Here is a 21,883-nt window from a genome sequence, read left to right on the forward strand (position 1 = left end):
TAGCAGCTAATTTTGCCAGCTCCATTTGTAAATAATGGATCCTTCCCCCTCCTAAAGATGCCTGAGATGCTACTTTAAATGGTATACACGCATCTGTACACAATGGTTATTTTAAAGACTAAGCCTCCCGCTAATTTTCTTTCAGCACTTTGTTTTCTTCTCTGTTTCCCGACATGGCTGGATCCAGCTGCTTTCACTTCAACTCAAACATAACTCATCCAGGGAAGTCTCCATGAATACCCAACCTAAATCAATGCTCCACTGCACCCTCACACTCAGTCACATCATGGTCGTTATCAAGACCCAAAATACCTCCTCCTTCTTCCTCCTCACACCATTAGAACAGAAGCTTCAAGACAGCAGGGACTAGCACACTTTGTTTTGTTCACATTTCCATGCTCCGCACTGAGAAGCTTGCTTTGAGCAATCAATGAATGAGGTTCTCAGTATAATAGTAGTATTTACATAAAGTCATACTACATCAAGCTCACAGACGTGAAAATGAGTTGGGAAGGGGAGAGTCAGTAAGAATGGAGTTTCAGTTACAGGTGTGAAGTGATATGTCTAAATATGGTAATGGCAAAAATATCGAGGAGGAAGAAGAGAAAGGAGACATGCCATGAAAAGATGGGAACTGGGAAATGAAGGAAGCTATGAGGATTACAGCGAATATGACTTGGGTGTCTAGTAGAGGGGCAGTATTAATACACAGACAGTGGAGGAAAGCTGAGAAGAAAAGTCACTCTACGGGGTAAGGAAATGTCAATTTGACCTGGGCTATAAGATGATAGTAGGATATATACAAAAGGAACTACCTGCACTAGAAAAGTAAGCTCAGGAAAAGGGGCCTCTATAAAAATTAAGCTTTGGGGTAACCAAAAGAGGTTGAAAAGGGTGGCAAGGGTGGAAAAAATGAAATGGAGAGTCAAAGGTCAATTAGAAAGATCTAAAAATAAAAACATTTTAAACCAGAAGATTCTTAAAGGCAGGAACGTGATATAAAATATTTACTGTGTTAAGATAAAAATGCATGCCACATGACTATTTAAAAAATAAACAAAAACACAGAAACTTCTGAGGTATACAAGTGTGCCCTTCATTTCAGAACATATATAAGCACTTATGTATTTGACGAATGAGAGAAAAACGAAAATGATACCAAAAAACGAGGAAAGCTGTTGACCTAAATATTAAGACCCATAGCAATGATCTTCATTATTTAACGACAGTTCCAAAGAACAGGGCTGAACTTCTTACAGAAACACTGTATCAGAAAATATTTTAAACGTATTTACAAGCAATGATGGAAATTAAATGTGAGCCTACAAAAACCCATCATACTTATAATTGGTACTGATTCTAATAAAATTAAGACAGACTATAACTGTATTTCAAGACTTTAATAATTAAAATAGTAAGAGAAAAGGTATATACACAGAAAAATTTACTTAGAACAAATACAGGCAAATACAGAACAAATACTTCCAAAGTATTTTCATTCACTTAGTCTTCAGCAACCATCAATTGGGCCATTTCTATAAAAGTCAAAGGAGAGCCAGGGATTTAGCTCAGTGGTTCTGACGCTTGCCCCACAGGCCTAAGGACCCAAGTTGGATCCCGGGTACCAAAAAAAAAAGTCAAAGGAAAACATAACCAAAACACCCATGCCTACCCCTACAATCTAATTAATACCTAGTTTCTACTAAGACATTTTTTTTATTTCTGGCAAGCTTTTTATGTGTTCGCCTCATGATCATTCCTAATAAACATGAGACACACAGGCATAAGGGAAAAGGCCTGGGGAAAGTGAGAGAAACAAAGGAGTACACTCACCCATCAAATCCAGAAACTGGGAAGCTGGGCACTAACTTTCAAAATTAACAATACTTGCACTCACTTTTTTTACAACGGTGAGTTGACTTGTAACTATTGGTAAAAGACATTAACATACTTCTATATATTTCTGTTTCAATGCTGGGGAAGCTTAAGGGAATAACTGATCAAAATTAAGCTGAGCATATGTCACTGCTCATTTTGCCCAAGATGCAGAATTTACACTTAAGAATTTAACGCAGAGCACAAGAAGCTGCAAATCATTTTCTGTGAGTGTCCTTCCTCCCCCACATAGACTCATCAGACATTTGGAACTTGGTCGCACACAGAAGGATGCACTCAAAGAGCTTCTCTCCCTAATGAGGAAATTGTTACAGACAACTTAGTAGCAAACAATGCATCATTTAGCAAGCTTCAAAGAGCCCCAAATTAATTTCACATGAGAAAATGAGTTGAATTTGTAATCACACATTTGGGGAAATATGAAATAATAGAAGATGATGTACAGGGTTTCAGTCTTAAATAAAAAATTAGTTAAATGAAAAACTCAAAAAGATAGAGACTCCCAAAGAATCAACTTGCACCCTAAAGACATTTACTAATCAGATTCATTAATTCATATTCCTCTCATGGTATCTGGTATTAGAGTAAAAATGAGATTTGTTTTAAACCCCTCGTATAATAATTGCAGAAATTTGTATTTTTGAATACTGTTGATGCCTGTCTTTAAAGAGTTAGTATAAGAGGAATAGGGCAAATGAGTCACCTCTTACCATTTCTTCTTCATCTCATTCACACTTCTTTCAGGTCACCAACCATGCACCTGGCTTGCCCCCCACACACACACAACCTGCCCAGTTGGCAATATCAATCCATTAGGAGCCATTACTGGCCACCACATCCCATCCAAACCTCGCCTATAAACTGTTATCTTCATAAAATCCAAGAATTTTCTTTCATAGCATTTATAACCAAAATTAACTATACATGTGTATGCCTGCTGTCTTTTTCCTTCAATAGACTGTAAGCTCCATTAGAGAATCGCAACTGTTTTGTTCACCATTAATGACTCAGTGCTATTAGTGTGACACAGTAAGCAAATGGTATCAACAATGCAAATAAAAACAAAGAATATGATACAGATAAACCAGAAATTTAACCTCACTTATAACAAAATGCAAGTCAAAAGTTCAGGAAGATGGCACATTCATCTATTATATTAGCAATATCAAAAAGTTGCATAACATACAGTGATGAAAATGATGCACGGAAATAGGTATTCTCATATACTGCTGGTGACAACTATCAAACTATAAGTTGCATATATACTTTTTCCATGCTCACTCAAAAAAAGTCAGAAAACACTGTAAAACAGTATAAAAGATAAAAACACTGTTTATACTAACAATAAAAAAATGTACTGTATGCATTAGCAAGAGACCAGAAATGAACACTACAGGTCATCAGCTGGGAGCAGCTAAATAAAACCTCATTCATAAATAGAATTTATCAAAGGATCTCCAAGGTACAAGTTTTAAAAGCATGGCAAAACACTCATTAAGATGGCTATTATTTTTAAAAAACAAAAACAAAACAAAAGAAAAGTTGATAAAGCTATGCAGAAGGAAGCCCACCTGTTGCTTGTATTGTGGAACATAAAATGATAATCACTATGGAAATCACTATGGGGATTCCCCAATAATTAATCCTACAATTACCATATGATCTAGCAATGCCACTTCTGTGTATATACTTAAAAGGATGGAAAGGACTCATACAGATTATTATTCACCCAAGTTCATAGCAACATTATTCACAATAGCAAAATGGAAGAAACAAAAAAAAAATGGAAGAAACAATCCAAATATCCATAGAACAAATGGTTTAGACAAAATGTGACGTAACACACACATACAATGAAATATTAAAAAGGAAGAAAATTCTGACACATACTAGGGCAACACAAAAAGTCAAATACTGCCTAATTTAATTTATATGAGGTACCTAGTGGAGCTTACAGAAACAGGAAGTAGAGTAGAGGTTAGCAAGAACTGGGAGAAGAGATGGAGCGATACGGAGATTACCCTTTAATGGGTACAGTATTTCAGTCTGGGATAATGAAAAAGTTCCAAGGATTGATGGAAGTAATGGGGTCCTAACAATGTGAATGCTTTAATGTCAGTGAACTGTACACTTAAACATTTAATATTATTAAAATCATCGATTTTATGTTATGTACAGTTGCCACAATAAAAGATTCACTTAAAAAAAACAAAAAAACAAAAAACCCCACTGTGGCCAGCATGCTGTCATTTGTAAAATGGATATATACACACATGTATGTCTGTCCACATTTGTATACGCATGCATCTTTTCCTATATATCTATGAAATAAATTAATCTGCTCAACTACTTCCCATGGAAAGAAATAAAGCAACAAGAACACAAGAGTGGCTGAACTCTTCCTATATATTTTGGATTATTTTTAAAAGTAAATTTTTTTTTCTGGTACCAGGGATCTAACTCTGGTCCTTGCGCTTGCACAGCAGGCGGCAAAACCACTGAGCTAAATCCCCAGCCCTAAAAGTAAATTTTAAAAATCTTTATAATTTAAATGCTGTATCCTAATTTCTTCTAAGTATACTAAAAACTAACAAATCTGAAGCTTAAAAATACTCTTGCTATTTTAAGAATATTTATCAAATTAGATGGTTTAATTAATTTCTGAAAAGTTTTAATAAGCAAGGAATATACTTTTAACTTAAATATCTCACAGTATACTAAATATTACTTCACACAATTCTCATTCAAAATACATTAGAAAACACGTAAGTTAAAAAGTAGAATTTAAAAACACATTTTTGTGCTAAACTCATACAGTACTTTATAGCAGGCAAAGTTTACCTGAACATCTTTGGCATTCAATAAACGTATATCACAATATATATGGCTGTATGTTTTAAAATATTTTAAACTGATATATTATAAAATGTCTATTTTGAATTTCAGAAATGTTTGACAACTATAATTGCTACTTCAAATATGCAGAATATTTCCAATAGCATTTTCCCTCCTACTCTTTCCCCCGTAGGCCCACCCACTGCCCCTGAGATAGAAGACAGGGCATGACGAGGAAGAGAGCCATGGGATCCCAGCACTGCCTCCCAAGACCCGTATGTAGAAATTCTCCCAGGTTTCCTAGAGATTTGGAGGGCACGAAAGGACACAGATGCCATAAAGAGCTTGCTATCACGGTTTCTTCAAGATACATCACACTGTATCCTCCAGGGTGTTTTTCTTCTTCTTTTTGGCTCAAGCTTGCTCTGCAGAGCCAGTTTCTCCCTCAATCTTCACTTTCACTTTTTCAAAAAAAACTTTGCTACCATTTTCCACTCATTTCATTCAGTTCTTTGTTCCAGATGAAAAGAACCTGGAAATCGACTTCAGAAGGAGACATGAGCACCAAAAAGCCTGCTGACTTTTATTTGGTGAGCCATTTTTAGAAGGAGACTACTCCGTAACACCCCCACAACATAATTTGGACCTACCTTCTGATTTCTAACACAATAAATCAGTTTAGGCTATTTTTAAACACTGTAAAATAGATGCAGTATTTACTCTTTTGTATCTGACTACTTTTGCTTAATATGTTTGCAGCATCCATCCATATTACCGTATATTTCAATTATTTTTTAATGGCTAAGTGGTATTTCATTGCACGAATATGCCACAATTTTTAAATTTATCACCTGATTGATAAAGACATCTGAACTGCTTCCAGTTTGATGTTACTATGAATAAAGTCTGCTATGAAAATATCTGTGGACAAACAGAGATCAATGTTAAAGACCAATATTAAGTATAAAAGGCTTGTACCAAATACTCCTTAATTTGTCTGACTTCTGCTATGTTTTTGGAGCCACTACTCACCAATATTCTACTTTTAATTTTGTCCCCTGCTTATTTAAACAGGGTTATATAATGAAGCTTAAGCAACATATGACTAAGTAATGTCCTTGCCCTTTTTTCTAGACTATCAAAGAATGACAGTCCATGAAACAACAAAACCCATCCTCCTATGTCTCCTCTAGATTAGTCACAGTGAGACTTTGGATCCTTCTTGAGTACATCTCCAGAAGTAGGCCTCCTAAGTCATAAAATATATATATATCTAAATTTGGAAAACTCTTTGGATACTTTATAGAATGTTGTTCCATTTTACATGCCCACCAGAAATACACGAGAGATCCAGTTTCTGTACATTCTTGCCAATTATTACTGTCATCAGACTTTTTTTTTATTTTAGTTGTTCTAAAAGGGTTTTCTCTTATATAAGAAACCCAAATTATAAATAAAGAACAAAATGAAAGGTAGATAATAGGAAGGAAGGAGAGAGCTCTTCCTCAAATGAGAAGAGGATCAAGAGACAGAGGAAGGAGTGCGGAAGGGGAGGGAAAGGGGATGAAAAAAAGATGTTGTGTACATGTACCAACTCCCCACAAGGAATGTAAACACTGGCATATGTACTGCAAACGTGTACTAATAAAACAATAAACTAAAAAATAAATAAAATTTTTAAAACAAAAGCAAACAAAGATAGTTAAGAGGAACGGGGGAAAGATTCACTTAAAATCCCAGGAAAAAAGAAGATGGTTGAAAGATTAAGCAAGAAAAGAAACAAAATCCAACAGTGTGATAAAGATATAAAATCTACGTAGGCTTTATTTAACATGAAAAGATTAACACAGAGAGAAGGTAGTCAAGACTGGTCAACACGCAAAGTGCTCCAGGTTCCAACCACTCCATGGGTTTCTGCATTATACATTGGTCATAACAACAGCATCAGATACAATGTAAAAATTGTTCCAATATCTCAGAGCCCAGAGAGGAACAATAAATATGTAACATACTGGGTGTTGATCAAAAGAAATGTTATGAGCAATGTTTCAGCTGCCTGACTCTGAAAGTGTTCACATTTTGATATATTATAGGCATTATGCAGCATTTACCTGCATTTAGCCAATATCGCACAAATATGAAGCCCAAAGAAAAGCCTAGCCGAAAATATCCAAACATGAAGCCTATACAAAACAAGTACAGATAGAAAATGTGCTGATTATTTAATGGAAGAAAATTTGTTTTAGATCCACTGAATATGTTACCCATAGATATCATGACTATAATTGATTAAATTATTTTGGATCACGAAAAAAAAGGAAAGCTAGATGTTGTTTGCATGTAACGCATTCCTCTCTAGTTATTTAGATTTTCAGTTTTAAAAGCTCAGAGAGCTGAATACTGCTGGCACAGGGGGGAAGAATCAAACAAGTCACTGCTAGAATAGATTATGGGGATCATTTCAGTTATGTTTCTGTTAAGTTCCCACAATCAATTGGTATTCTTCAGAGACAATGAAAGCTTAGGTGGAACTCTACTGGAATTAGCAGGTTCTGCCCAGCAAAAGCTAGCTTGCAAATTTAGGTACAGACATTTAATCCATAGCTCATCTTCAAAATGGGAAAAACAAGCTATTGCATAAGCTTTTCAGTAGTAGTCAAAAAATTCTATTAGTAATGTCACTTGGTACAAGCTAAGAATTTCAAATAACAGAAGCAAGTCTAAAGATCTATTAAGTCTTGCCCAAAACTTACTGATGTTGCCTATTTCAGGCAATTAACACTAAAGATATTTTGTTCAAGTAAGAAAAATACATGCTGTTATTATTCTAGTTCTATACACAAATGTAGTTAAGTGAATAGAAGTGAAAGTTTATAGGTATAAGGGAGAGAATTTTAGCAAGTACTGACCAGGAACAAAACTCAATGCCCAAATGTAGTTACAAAATAGTTTTTTCTTCAATGAAAATGATAAGTATATATTTTCCAATGCCAAAAAAGCAGCTCTCAAAAGTTTACTAAGGCAACAAACTGAACACTAGACTCTCACTTGCATTACCTGTCCTCCTCCTCTTTCCATCCTCCGTCCAAAACACTGACTTGAATCATACGAAATTCCTGTTCTCGTCCACCAAAGGTGATCAAATACTGATAATTTCCTATGGGTCAACCTAAGTAAAATGGCTAACAGAATAGAAAAAAGAAAGAAAAAGAACTTGCATCCAGTAGAATCAAAAGAAAAGAGCCATCCCCATGTCACACAATCGGCAGTGTTTCTGACACAGTACAAGTGGAACTGAGAGAATTCAATGAGTCCTGAAATCCATGTTGCCCTATATGAAAATCAGTATGGAGTCCCAAGTCATAAATGGAGGAGATTCTGAGAGACTCTGACAACAGCCCCTAATCTGGAGGCCCGGCTGTGCAGGCAAAGAATCCTGGGACGGAAATAAACCACGATAACCACAGTCCTCATTCTACAGGAGACTCTCTACCTGCGGGATCTGATTGCTGCAGAGGGTGGCTCCCTATTGCAGCCACACTGGGAGGGAGCCAAGTACGGCCTCGCCTTATATCAAACACAACAGGCAATAAGTCCAGTTTCCCTCTGAGGTGGACTCTAACCTGTACTCTTCACACAGCCTGTATCTACCTGGCTTACAAGCTACACAAAAGAAAGCCCCAGGCTCAGCAGCTTCACCAAAGAAACAGACGTTCATAAGTGGTTCACTCCAGTGGTGGTGAATCTATGGCAGATGTGCTAGAGTGGGCTGTTTATAGCACTGTAAGTTCTAAAAGATTCACCATCACTGGTCACTGTACTCTTTCCCCAGGTTTTCCCTGGTCCTCTCTTGCCCTTGTGTGCTCCTATTTATAGCCCAGATGCCATCCCTAGCTGCTAGATCCCTGATGCTCATGTCCTCTCCCAGGATCTAGTCCTCCAACAAAGAACTAAGCTAGCTTTCTTGCTTGCAAGCAACACAAATTGATTCTGGAGAGAAAATGTGTTAGGAAATATTTCTGGGCACAAATAATTGAGGACAAGGTTAAAAGTCCAAGCCGGTCAAAGGGCTGGAGGAAAATGAAGCCGTACTCTAAGGACCACAGAAACCATGTGATGGGACAGAAAGAGTCTCATGAATGCCAGGTGCTATGAGAAACAACCTGCAAATTCCCTCCATGTCTGCTCCCCTCCCTTCCATCTGTCAGGCCTCACTTCATTTTCCAAAGATCCAAAACCCTGGGAATTACTATGCTGATGAATCGAGTGCAGGTCATGATTGACCTGTCTGACCACGGGCAGGAAGATGGAGGATGTGGCTTCTCTGCCTGACAGACCATTTCCCAAAGGAAATGGGGTGAAGAGGATGCCGTCCAGCCAGTAGCAATAAATACAAGGAAACCCACAGTATCTGGTTAGAAAAGGAAGGCCTTCCAGGAAGCCGTACTCTGATGGGGATAAATTCCAGGTGTGGATAAAGCTGTTTTTGCTTACAGATGAATAAAAGGTGGAAAATATTTGGCCTCATGGAAAATAATATAAAGAACAGAGAATCAAACTTACCAAAGTCAGGAAAGAACACACTCAATGCCACAGGGTACTGAATCAAAGGAAGGAGGAGGAGAGAATCCTTGCAAAGAATCTCCCAAATGCAGTGAATGAAACAAAGAAATTAAAATAAAAAGGCATATCAAAAGGAGAGACTATACTTAGCAACCACATAATTGAGTTTTAAAACACATGAAACAAAAGTACTAGCACAAGTGCAGAAAACATGTTGAGGAAGTGTTTGAACTGACAGATGGAAAGCAATCAAGTTATCCATACCTAGTTATACACCTCCATGAAAATTTACAACTTCATGGATGAATTTTTTTAAATCCTAAAAGTAACTCAGCAGAGTTTTAAGAAAATATTATCAATGAAGCTTTTTTAAAATGGGACAGAAATATAAATTTTATAATTAACTCTCCTAGTAAAAGATGTAGAATCTCAAAATGACTTCAGAAATAAAAATTATATAGTGTCTAAGTGGAATAAAAGTAAAAATAGTTAAGAGTCACTAATATTTATTGGGGATTTAAACACATGTCCATCCATCTGGGAGTGGAGCTCAGTAGTAGAGTGCTAGCCTACCATGTATGAGGCCTTGGGTTCAGCACCACAAATAAAATTTAAAACTAAAAATGCGTCAGACATGTGCTAAGCATCTTATTTGTATTAATTCAATCCTCATAAAAATCAAACAATACACATTCCAATATTACCTCCCTTTGCCAAATAAAGGCACTGAGGTACAGAGAGGTTAAGTAACTTGGCAAAGTTCCACAGTACATGGGAATGTGAGGATTTAAACCCAGGCAGGCTGGCCTGGTGGGCAGTCTTAACCACCACTCCAAACTACCTCTCCAAAATTTGTCATTAAAAGGAGAAAAGAATGCAGTTTGTCAATGATAAAAGGTACAATTTATGATGAAGAAAAAGAAATACCAGCCTGGGAGTGCCCAGGCCCTTATAATCTGTGTTCCATACTTGATATTCAGGAAATGTTTGTTGAATGAATGAATGAATGAATCAAGATAGGAGAAAAAAAATAAAAGGAAGCTAGTGAGAGAACAGCAGCTAAAAACAAGTACAGTCAATTCTGCTATTATCAGTTACAGTATTTTAAAAATGGGAATTTGTTCCAAAGTGATGATCACATTAGGGAACAAATTTTGCATTTTTTATGTGCAATTTAGTCCCTGAGAAATACTGAGCAAAAGCAGATAACTGCATCCAGTACCCAGTGACCCGAGCCTCATAGACATACACACACGTCAAACATCCACCAGCTTCCTCAGTTAATTACATGTTGTGAGTCACACTCATCCACACCTACTGTACAACTTCCCATCAGGTTTCAGGAAACATGCTTGCAATGATTTCACAATAACAATCTGTACTCTTTCCAACACCCACTTCCACAAGCAAGCTTCAGATGCTTTTCAAGGCATCTGATACACTTTTTGGAGCACTTACGATTTAACCAATTTAACATATTTAAAACTGGACTAGCCTGCCACAGGCCACACCTGAAGATGCTCCTTTGCCTCCTCCCTACTTCCTTTCTCCTCCATAGACTAGATAAGTCAAACAGACACACAGTTTGTTTGACTAAGACTGTAGATCCTGGATGGCACAGCCCCGGGAGACAGTTATATTGTGTATCCTTCTTCCTTGTTCCCTTTCTGCGCATGCCCCGTCACGAGACACTCACACTACATTCAGTCTAGGACACATAGCACTAGTTACCCCGCCTTCTCTTCCTGTTTGTCTTACACTATAAATAAAGAGCACTCTGGACTCCAGGCGGGCATTAGCTACCAACAAGCTATGGCTACACCTGGTCCCAGATTTCAAGCATAATCTTGGTGTTTTTCATTTTTCTTCATCTCATACCACTCTCCCCAGCTTCGGACCCTATGCCGTGCGTGTCATGGCACTAGCCTCTGTGTGCGTGTCTGTGAGTGAAAAAGTGAACATGGGGCCTTCAAACTGAGATATATCCCCAGCCTTTTTTCGTATTTTTTATTTTCAGACAAGGTCTCAGTAAAATCATTCAGGTTACTCTGGAACCTGCTATTCTCTTGGCTCTCTTGCTTTACCCTTCCAGAGTACAGGGATCTCAAGAGTGCACCACAATGTCTGCCTTGGACTAGCATCTTCATTAGGTTTCCACTACTTGGGTGGGTTCTTTTGCATGTGTGTGTGTGTGTGTGTGTGTGTGTGTGTGTGTGTCACTAAGGAAAGTGTTGAGTGCTATGCCCAACCCCATTTTTTCCATAGGCCCTGTTGTTTCACTGCACAGTTCTGCATAGCACAGTGATTATTAAGAACATATTGCATGATAGTAGAACTGTACACAGATAAAAACAGTAACTGTAAGATACTGAATTAACAGAGAGCCATCAAAATCTACATTCTAAAAACTCTTCAAGCAGCAGTATAAAGTTAATCAACATTGGTTACATATTAAATCACAAAAAAGTACTCAGAAAACTCTAAAAAAGAAAAAGCGTAGAGTCCATAAGACATTAAATCTCCTTTCTAATAAACTATAATTTGGAAAAAACAGCACTTTCAAGTTGAAAACTATTTTTCTGATAAATTCAACTCAAGGCGAAAACTATAACTACAGTTATAGAATACTTAGAAAAAATACAATAATGAGAAAATGACATAAAAACTTAATAGCTGGTTAGAACAGTGCTGAAAGGCAAACGTGAAGATAGAGGTACACTTCTTATTAAAATTAGTGGACCGGCCCATTTAGCATTAGTAAAAGCAGGCAGAAGGAATTAGGAAAGATGAAAAGCAGAGAGGTCAAGGGTTTAAAAAAAAACCTATAAAATATACATGGGTTCTGGAGGTGTGGATGTGAGCAAAAACCAGCAAAAAATAAGTAAAAGCTTTAGCCCATGGAATAAAGGAAAAAAATCATACAAGTAATGCAAAAGCAAAAATAACTACAGATAGAATACTCAAAATCTAAACAATCAGTAAAATTTCTATAAAATTACCATTTTTCAGAAAATACAGTATGAAGTATTATTTGTGTTCAAGGAGTAACATAAGATTTAAACACAAAAAAAGTGTTTTTAATACTTAATACTCAGCCAAATAACTACTTATAAGACATACACCAGATCTACATAGTTTTACAGCTCTTAATATTTACAAAGTTGCAAACTAGTAGGTACCTAAGGATTCAGAAATACTGTTTGGCTCTGCACCTGGGTGTCTGCGTGCATGAGCTCATGCATGTCTGTATTTATGTGTGTGCACAAACAGAACCTACATATGCTAATCTAAATTAGCTACTACCATTTCAACTTAAAAAGTCAAAGTATATTCTATAACACTTAGGAATGGTAGCTTGAGTAACTGGAGGGAAAGACTGACAGCCTTGGATCCTGTGGCAACAGTTGTCTGCCATAGTAGAGGGAGGGCCCCTTGGGCTGTGGCAGCTACTCAGTCCATCCCAGTACCCCAGAGCCTTCATTTATGACACCACCTAGCCAGCAATGCAAGCAACTTAAACCTGCTATCTGGGGAACAAAATCCTCTAATGAACATAGCAGAAATCAATCCTTCCCACAATTATCTTTAAATGTTTGTCAATGTCCATCAAAGTCCAAAGATTTTTTTTTTTAATTGAGTTGGAAGAATTTAACAAATTAATTCTAAAGCTTTGGGGAAGTTAAATCGTCACTCATTAAAAAATTTTTTCAATGAAGAAATACAAGAGAAGATTTTAATGTCACCTGATGAACTGTATCATCATGCCACAATTACAATTAACAGAGAAGTCTATGAAACAGGTCAGGAATCCAAGAAATAAACACAGCAAAGATGGCACCAAATCAGCAGAAAAGACCAGACTATTTACGTCTAAATCTTAGAGAGGCAGCAGAATGTGTCAAGAGCACAAACTCTGGAGGTGGGCAGCCCGGGCAGATGGAATGCCAGAGCCACCAGGTTTAACAAGGGACACATGGACCAGACAGCATCCTGATCTGTAAAATGAGGATGACTGCACCTATTTTACAACAGAGAATTAGCAGTTACAATCCGTAAAGTACTCAGAATAGTGACTAATACCCTCAGTGCCCCACAAGTGATGCAACATAAATAAAACAACTCATGAAAACATAATTCTTAATTCCTGAGAGCAGGAGTACTTGCTGAACAGAGAAGTTCCTGCCATGCCATATTTAAATATAAATAAATTTCAGCGTTTTAAAAAGCAAATGGTAAAAAATGAAAACAAGGCAAGGAAAAGACTCAACAGTGACAGCAAAAGCCGTATCAAAAAAAAATAGATCAACAGATTTCACTACATAAAAATTTTAAGGCTATTTCAAGGGCTAATAATTCAGAAGAAAATAAAAACTTTATGAAAAAATACATATCCCTACAAATGAGCATGAAAAAGTACAATCAAGCAAGTCATACACAACTTTTTGTTATATATGACAAAATAGGCAATATTGATAGCAATCAGAAATGCAAATTAAAATATTTTTCAGCCATCAAACTGGTCAACATTATTAAAAGTTATATTATCAGCCAACAGGCAATCAAATTGGTACATTTCTAAATGGTAGGCTGAAAAATACACTGAAACAACCTTTCCAGAAGTCACTTTGATTATACACTTTAAAAAGAACTTTAATATTAAGCCCCTTCGACCTGGCAATTCCGCTGCCAGGACAAAGTTGGAACATAAGGATTTCAATGGACAGGTTTTGATTTGTTTTGTTAGAGATGAATCAAAATCAACTTAAAAAGGATGTGGAGAAACACTGTAAGTTTCAGATATACAAATAAAAATTCAATATTTACTTCACCATACAATTAAGTCTTTAGTATTACAAAACTTCAAAAAAGTTTTAAAACAAACCTTTTAACAGCTTCCTTCTTCGGAATATCTATAATATCCCACCATTTTGAAAGGTAAGAAATTTCAGACCACATAAATTTTCTGCTTGAGTCTTCTTTCAGCTTTAGGACCATGTTATTAAAAATATACTGAGTCTTGTCTCTAAAGTAGTCATTGAAAGTCTTCAACCAACCTAAATCAAGACACAAATATACCACAAAGGTCTGATTCAAATGGCTAATTTCAATTAAGTCACATTCCATTGCATTACCTTTGGACAGCCTTAGACCCATTCATTCATATAAAACAGATTTGAAAATTCAACAAGTGTTTTCAATAATGAAATTCTCTTTTGCTGATGTGAGACTAAAAATTCCACTGACACTGAAATAATAAAAACACTCTGAAAACTGCACAAAAATTCAGATAGAAATGAGAAAAATAAGAAAAATTACCTAAGGCCAAAAAAGCAGTTATTTGTCCTTAACAATTAATACAATGGTTTATCTGCAGTTTAAGGAATTTTTTAATCTTAAATTTTTAAATATGCTAACAAGTAGGCAGTACTATTTTCTACTATAGGATGAAAAGTTGTATCCTCTCATACCATATCTAAAATTTCCCACCCGCTGAACAAGTTAAGTTAGGACCAAGAAAACTGTAAGTACTGTATAAACTAAATCTAAAAGCTAGCAATAGGACAATGATGTAATTACACCAATAATATGCATACTGAGAAACAGAATTCTGCCAACAATCGCCATTTGCTCTCAAAGGCTGTTCATTATTCAATTGTTTGGAAGTACAAAGTAACACTAATCAAAGAACAAATGTGTATACCTCTATGAATAGTTTGTTTAATACAGAACTATAGGTATTGACAATTTGGTTCTCTTGATTTTTCCTACTTTTCAAATATCCTGGAAATTTTACCTAAAGACATTAGCAACTGGCTACAGTTCCAAACACAGTCCCATCAGACTGACTACTAAAATAGGCAAAGCAAAACATATGCAGCCACCAGTGTGGTAGGCACTGTGTAAATATTATAAAATAACTTTTTCTTATTTAGGAAATCTTACAGGGAAGAGAGTTTCCGTACTACCAGGCTGAACTACTAAATTGATTCCAAACTTCATACCAGTACATGTGAGAGAACTAAAGTACAAGGGATCCAAATGATTGTTTATTTTGTCTATGATTAACCTAAACATGCTACATATACTTTATTTGCTGGTTAAAAAAAATTAGTAAAAAATAAAAGCCTGCTGAAATACAGAATATAACACAACTGTTTCGACAATGTACATACGCACTTTAGGAAGGGGCATTGCTGCCATTAACTATCTGTCCGTATTGCTTTAATTCATTCATTCTATAATTAATTATTGAACACCTGTAATATGACAGGTGTGAGATTACAAGTATAAGCCAAATAGGAATACAGGATAAAAATGTTTTACAGGACTTTCACAATCTGGGGCACTGGTAGGATGCTTTGTCAACAAAGACTGCTTCCTGTATAATTCAACTTACATAGTTCAACTTATAATTCAACTAACTAAAAAGTCTGTATCTATAGAAAAACTAAATGATATCTCATGAAACAACAGTTTGTGAAGAATTTCATTTTGTTTCATGAAGGAATTGACCTAGAGCCCTGCCCCAGGATCCTCAGCTGGAGTCTTAGGGATGGGCAAAAGAAATACAACCTAACCTTAAATAGGGATGTCCTAACTCCTGGCTACCTATGCCAAAAATGCTCAGAACTGAGCCTGAAATATGATACAACACCTGACAAATATTAGCTGTTACTTTCACTATATCATTATCATCAGTCTTTAATTGTCCTTTTTCCTATCTGTATAATTAAACCAGGCAAAATGAAAACTTAAAAAGGCATTTGGAACAGCTACTTTTAAAGGTATAAAATTAAAATATTTAAATAAACTATTCTACATTTTTAAAATATTGGTTACACAAAACTGAATTTCACAATTTCAATTTGCATGAAATTTACTCTTTGTCCTTGTGATGGGCTAAACTTTGTCTCATGTTGAAGTCCTAACTGTTAGTGCCTCAGAATGTGACTATATTTGGAAATAAGGTCTTCAAAGAGGCAATTAAGGTAAGATAAGGTCAGGAAGATAGGTCTTCATCCTATGTGACTTGTACCTTTATGAGAGATTAGGGGACCAGGGATGCAGCTCAGTGGTGCCGCTGCCTGCCTCGCAAGCACAAGGTCCTGAGTTCAATCCCCAGTACCAAAAAAAAAAAAAAAAAAAACAGAGAGAGAGATTAGGACACAGACACACACAGAGAAGACCATGTGAAGAGAGAGAGGAAAGAGGGCGATTTACAAGCCAAGGAAAAAGGCCCTGAAAAGAAACTAGTCCCGCTGGCATGTGATCTTGAACTTCTAGCCTCTAGAATGGTGAGAAAATCATTTTGGTTATTTAAACCATCACTCAGTCTATGGTACTTTGTTACAGCAGCCCTATGAATCCAAACAGTCTTAGAACAAATCAGCATTCTTACCATACAAAATATAAAGACTGTAATGAGGGGAGATTTTATTTTAGCATGTATCATAATAATATTTAATACTTACAATCTACAGCTACCTATACATTAAAAATTCAAATCTATAAACAAGGTACCTCTGCAGCATGCTCTTATTTTATATAGAGAAAGAATATATATCTATATACATTATATTCTATATGTATATTCCAGATATATATTCTTATTCTACATATATAACAAGAAATATGTCTATTAGAACAATCATCTTAAAACATCACATATACCTTTTACCTTACTTTTAGCGAAGGTTGAAACTAATTTGGCTATTGACCAAATTAGAGAACTATAAGCAGTAGAATGTTTCCAAAATTAATCTAATAAAAATTCCAGTAATCTATCATAAAGGCAAATTTAGAACGAGTAGTCTTTATAAAATTAATAAGTAAAAGATATCTTAGGAATATAACTAATTCCAGCAGTTATAATTTGTTATGAACTAAGATCATTTCAAAGACTAGCTTATCACAAGAGTTTTCAGAGGAAACACAGTAACCAGTTAATCCACTTTGCTTTCAACACTTCATTTGCCCTTCAACAATCATCTGGAAAATATGTCAAAGATATTTACATGAGTCAAACTACAAGCTCAGAGATGTCAACTTAAAAGCTTTCCATAAAACTCATCTCTAATAGATACTAACACAGCTACAACATAGCACAATTAATGAAGAATGAACTGAAAGATAGCCTCTTGCAGCTTTCAATATTGAGTAATATAATAGTAAATTAGCTCTTACTGCTCTTATACAATAATCAAATACTCCCTTTTACACTGAATTGGTTCTTTCTTTCTCTAAATTACTGCAAAAACTACAATTGTATATTAAGATGAAACCAATCAGAAAGATAGTACTTTATGAGAAGTTGTATGGGATGAATTTTGTGATATAAAATCATATTCATACTTCTAGATTTAATAATCTTAGGACACTGAGTTGCAAGCTAATTTACTTAAGTGGTCAATTCACAGCTTTTTCCTTTCCTTTGAATACACTTGGAAATTGAACCAGGACTAAAATAGCATTAAGAATACCTTTCAATTTATTCTTTTTCACTCTAACAACACTACTACCCATAAAAGAGCTAATAGTTATTTTAAGTAAGTGGAGAAATATCTAAAACAAAGAGTGAATAACTAGAAGTTCTATATAGCAGTTACAATCCAAATTCAATATCCTCTTGAAGTTCTAAAAATTAAAAAACTAATAAAATTGAACTCTATTTCCTGTTTTCAATGTGTATGAACTAATCACCTATTAATTATATATTAACAAATTACAATTATTTTAAAAATAAAAAGCTTTTATTTTAGTAATTAAGCTGTTCTCTATCAATAATCAACAGGTTTCATGTATCACTTGTTAACCTTTCAACATCTGACTGCAACATCTAGTCTTATACTTAAGGAGTGACATATAATCTTAATTGATATTATTACTATTACTCAAATATGCAGCTGATTAATTTTAATTCCAAGGTTTCTATTATAAGTTAGGCTTGTTTTCTCCCTTGATAAACTGTCAAAGAGTTTTAATTAACATTCTAGTTTACTCACTCAAATGCGTACCGAGCATCTAATAAGGGCAAAGTAATAAACCAAAGTAAAATGAAAACAAATCCTACAATGCAAATACGAACAAAATGCTGTGGGAATAAAGAAATGGTGAAGTCTTACCAGAATAACAGAATAGAGATTCTTAGGACAGTCATCGTCTGGATGGAGGGGAAAGCATACGGAAAAGACACTAAACTGTGAAGGTACATGTCAATTCCAGTGCAGCAGGCAGTCGGGGACAGCTGCACTGCAGAATACATTGTGGGAATATGGTGAGAAATAAATATAAAAATAGATGTAAGGCATAGATATTAAAAGTTTCTGAACCATTCCATTCTAGTTTAAGAGAAAACTCTGATCTGTGCTTTCAAAAATATGTTTTAAGAGTGCAAAGAACAGACTAAAAAGGTAACAGAAACAGAAAAACAGGAAATGAGACCACTACAATTATCCTGTTTAAAAAAAAAATGGTTATTAAGTGCAGTGTATAATAGACCAAGGGAAATAAGAGGGTGTCAGGAGCAATGCTGCATAATTTTAGTGTAAAATCATTTGGTTAGCCTAATTCTCTTGCCTCCAGCCCAGCTACGGAGTAACTCCATTTTGGCCTCCGGTCACAACCGAGACCTCAATGATCCGGTGATGCTGTGATTCTCCAGGACAAGAAACATCCTGGGAGCTGAAAACATCCTGGGAGAACAAACATCTACCCAGTTCCTCACTGTTCTTGGACTGTTACATCTTGTTTACCTAGGATGTATTGAACTCTCTGCAAGTCATGTTACATTTGTTTCTCCCAATGTACTGAATAACAAGTGCGGTAAGCTGGGGGCTTTCGTCTTGGCTGCCCAGAGCAGCACTGATCAGACCCAAAGCTCAGCTTTTGCTCAGTATCATTTTTCTACCTTTCCTGTAATTCGCGGTGTGCTGCCGTGGCTCGCAGGAGACCAGGACTCACTGCAGAGGTTCTGGTAACGTCCCCTTCCCCTGTTCCCTACAAGAGGGCATGGCAGAATGCAAAATGAAGAAAACTCAGTAACCAGCCAAAGTTTCCAGAAGATTAGGAGAGTCGAAGATGAAGCTGCCATTTCCACAGATCTGTAAATCCTTGAAAACCTATAAATCTGCTGATTGCTTTAAAATGTTTTTTAACTCGTGTTTCCAAAACAAGCTAACCTTTTTTTTCCAGTGTCATCTAATAGTTTTCATAAACATATCAGCTTCACTCACACTAAAGTTGTTTGAGAGATAGGGCTTTTTTAAATCCACATAAGATGCTGTCACTGGAAATTTTACCCAAAACCACAAGAACATATTTGCATTACTGTTAGGACACCTGGGGTTTGGTTCATCCTGTGACCCCTGACTGTGCTATTTCCTAAGTGTCCTTTAAAAGACCTGCACACCTTGAAATCTGATATGTGCAACTGTGAGATCAGCCTCCAAATATAATTTCTAAGTATGTACTAGATTCCTGTTTCTTAAAGACTCCATTTGTGAGCATCTACAATGCAAACTGAGGACACTTGAGCCCTAGTAAGTCTTCTCCAAATAAAGTTTACTTGCTTGAAAAAAATAATGAAAAATGTCTGTATGAGAAATAAAAATGACTTCCTTAGGGTATGGGAGAGAACTCCTTAGCCTTATGGTCAGACATGCTGGTCAAATTATCAAAGTTTCTACAAAAATTGACTTTAAAATATGCAAAATACTGCTTTTAAATCATTTTCTAATTATTAAAAAAATGTAGAGGAAAGTTATTCACTATCTCATGTATTAATATAGTATTTAAGGACAGAATATCAATTTCAATAACAAAGGACCGGGAAAATCAGAAGACGGGGATAGGAAACAGTGATGAAATGTCCACTTCTGCAAAATAGTTAATAAAATCATTTTTATGATTAATAATACTAAAGTAGATGATCTATAGCTTGGCAATGCTCAAAAGACTTTTCTCCTAGATGTTCTGTCTGTGGTTTCAGAAGTATTACTCACAAAAAGCAATATGATACTTAACAACCATTTCAAGTCCTAATTCTGGAGCCAAGATCGCTTGAGTTCAAACCCAGTTCCACCATGGACAGATTACTTACTCATCCTCTCTCCTGCTACTTTTCCTATCTATGAAATGAGTGTAATAATAGGACTCTGTCATAAATTGCTAAGTAATGGATTATTGTATGAAAAATGTCTACCTCAGTGCATGAACATGTTAAATTCTCAAAGGGTCAGTAATTATTTTTATTACCAGGGCATTGGTGAGCCTTGAAATACCCAGATAGAGATTACTGAAATGAGAGGAATCAGGAGATACTTTAATGACCATCTCTCAAGAGCCAGTGAACATGCATATTTCCTCATGGAATGAAGTCCAATGAGAGCCCAAACCACCTGCATTTGCTTCCTCTATAAAAGGAACCTTGATACATAAATTTTAAATACTCTTAAAAACAGAATTCTAGAGTGCCATGTAATTTAATTCTTAAATGGAATCACTTAACAATTAAATAACAAAGTTGCCAGACAAAATACAGAATATAAGTTAAATTTGAATTTCAGATAAATAACAAACATTTAGGATAAGTATATCCCATGTGACACTTGGAACACATACATGCACTAAAAACTATCCACTGTTTATTCCAGTTTAACTGAGTATCCTATATTTTTATTTGCTGTATCTGACAACTCTATTAGCATTATGCTAAACTGGATAATGCCCATAAAGCAGGAAGAAAAGAAATAGAATCATTTTGATTACATAAAGCACCTTAAGAGACAGTATGATAAATAGAAAAAACATGCATTTTAGCATCAGACAAATGTGAGATTAAAATTCACCAGCCTCTAGGAATTTATAATTGACTCTGAACAAATTACTGCACCCTACCTCAGCTGCACTGCCCTCACCTGTTAAATGTGGCTCAGTTTAGCCCTTTCCACCCCCCTAATGTGGGACAGGCAATGAACCCTATCTCTCAGTACTTCCAGTACTATTGTGAGCCCCAGAAACTCAAATATTCCAACATGGCTGTCAAAACCAAGAATTCACTTTATCCTACTGAAGTCAGAGCAAAGAGAGAGCTCCCCAAACTATGTACACACAGACTTCTCTACCAATGAACTCTTTCCCCATACTGGCTTCCTTTGGCAACCAGCCTTCTGTCTTGATCATTTTCCATCCACAGAAACACTAGCCAAGGACAGCTGACACAAACTGTTTGCAGACTGATTGTACTTGACAATATTTGAACAGAAATGTTTGAAAATAGGATTACACTGTGATTTCTTCACATTTTTATTCTTTTTTAAAACTTTTTTAGACTAAGGACTGATACACACATTGATTTAAAAAGATCATATAATACTCTGCAAAAATGTTTTCTTAACTTAAAAAAGATGCTGAAAAATATGTCATTTATTTAATCAAAAAGAAAATTCATCAAAATCAGAAAAGAAAATAATTTTCCAGTATAACTTATAGGACTAGGTCTTCCCCCTACTTTAGAGTCATACGACCACATGGGGGATTATTTTCTAATGTTCATTTTATAAATTGCTGAACTAACAATATGCTGTTCAAT

General features: G+C 35.6%; 1 protein-coding gene across 1 annotated transcript in view; it reads right to left on the minus strand.

Moving 5' to 3' along the window:
* Positions 1–21,883, minus strand: part of Man2a1 (mannosidase alpha class 2A member 1) — a 170,146-nt gene that overhangs the window by 120,397 nt on the left and 27,866 nt on the right. Inside the window, exon 4 of the mRNA XM_004841766.4 lies at positions 14,177–14,348. Coding sequence (XP_004841823.2) covers positions 14,177–14,348 — 172 coding nt within the window. The remainder of the gene's footprint in view (positions 1–14,176; positions 14,349–21,883) is intronic.

Source organism: Heterocephalus glaber, unplaced genomic scaffold (assembly GCF_053883595.1).
Source record: "Heterocephalus glaber isolate CG9 unplaced genomic scaffold, H.glaber_assembly_v1.0 deba00001465, whole genome shotgun sequence".
Taxonomy (NCBI): Eukaryota; Metazoa; Chordata; class Mammalia; order Rodentia; family Bathyergidae; genus Heterocephalus; species Heterocephalus glaber.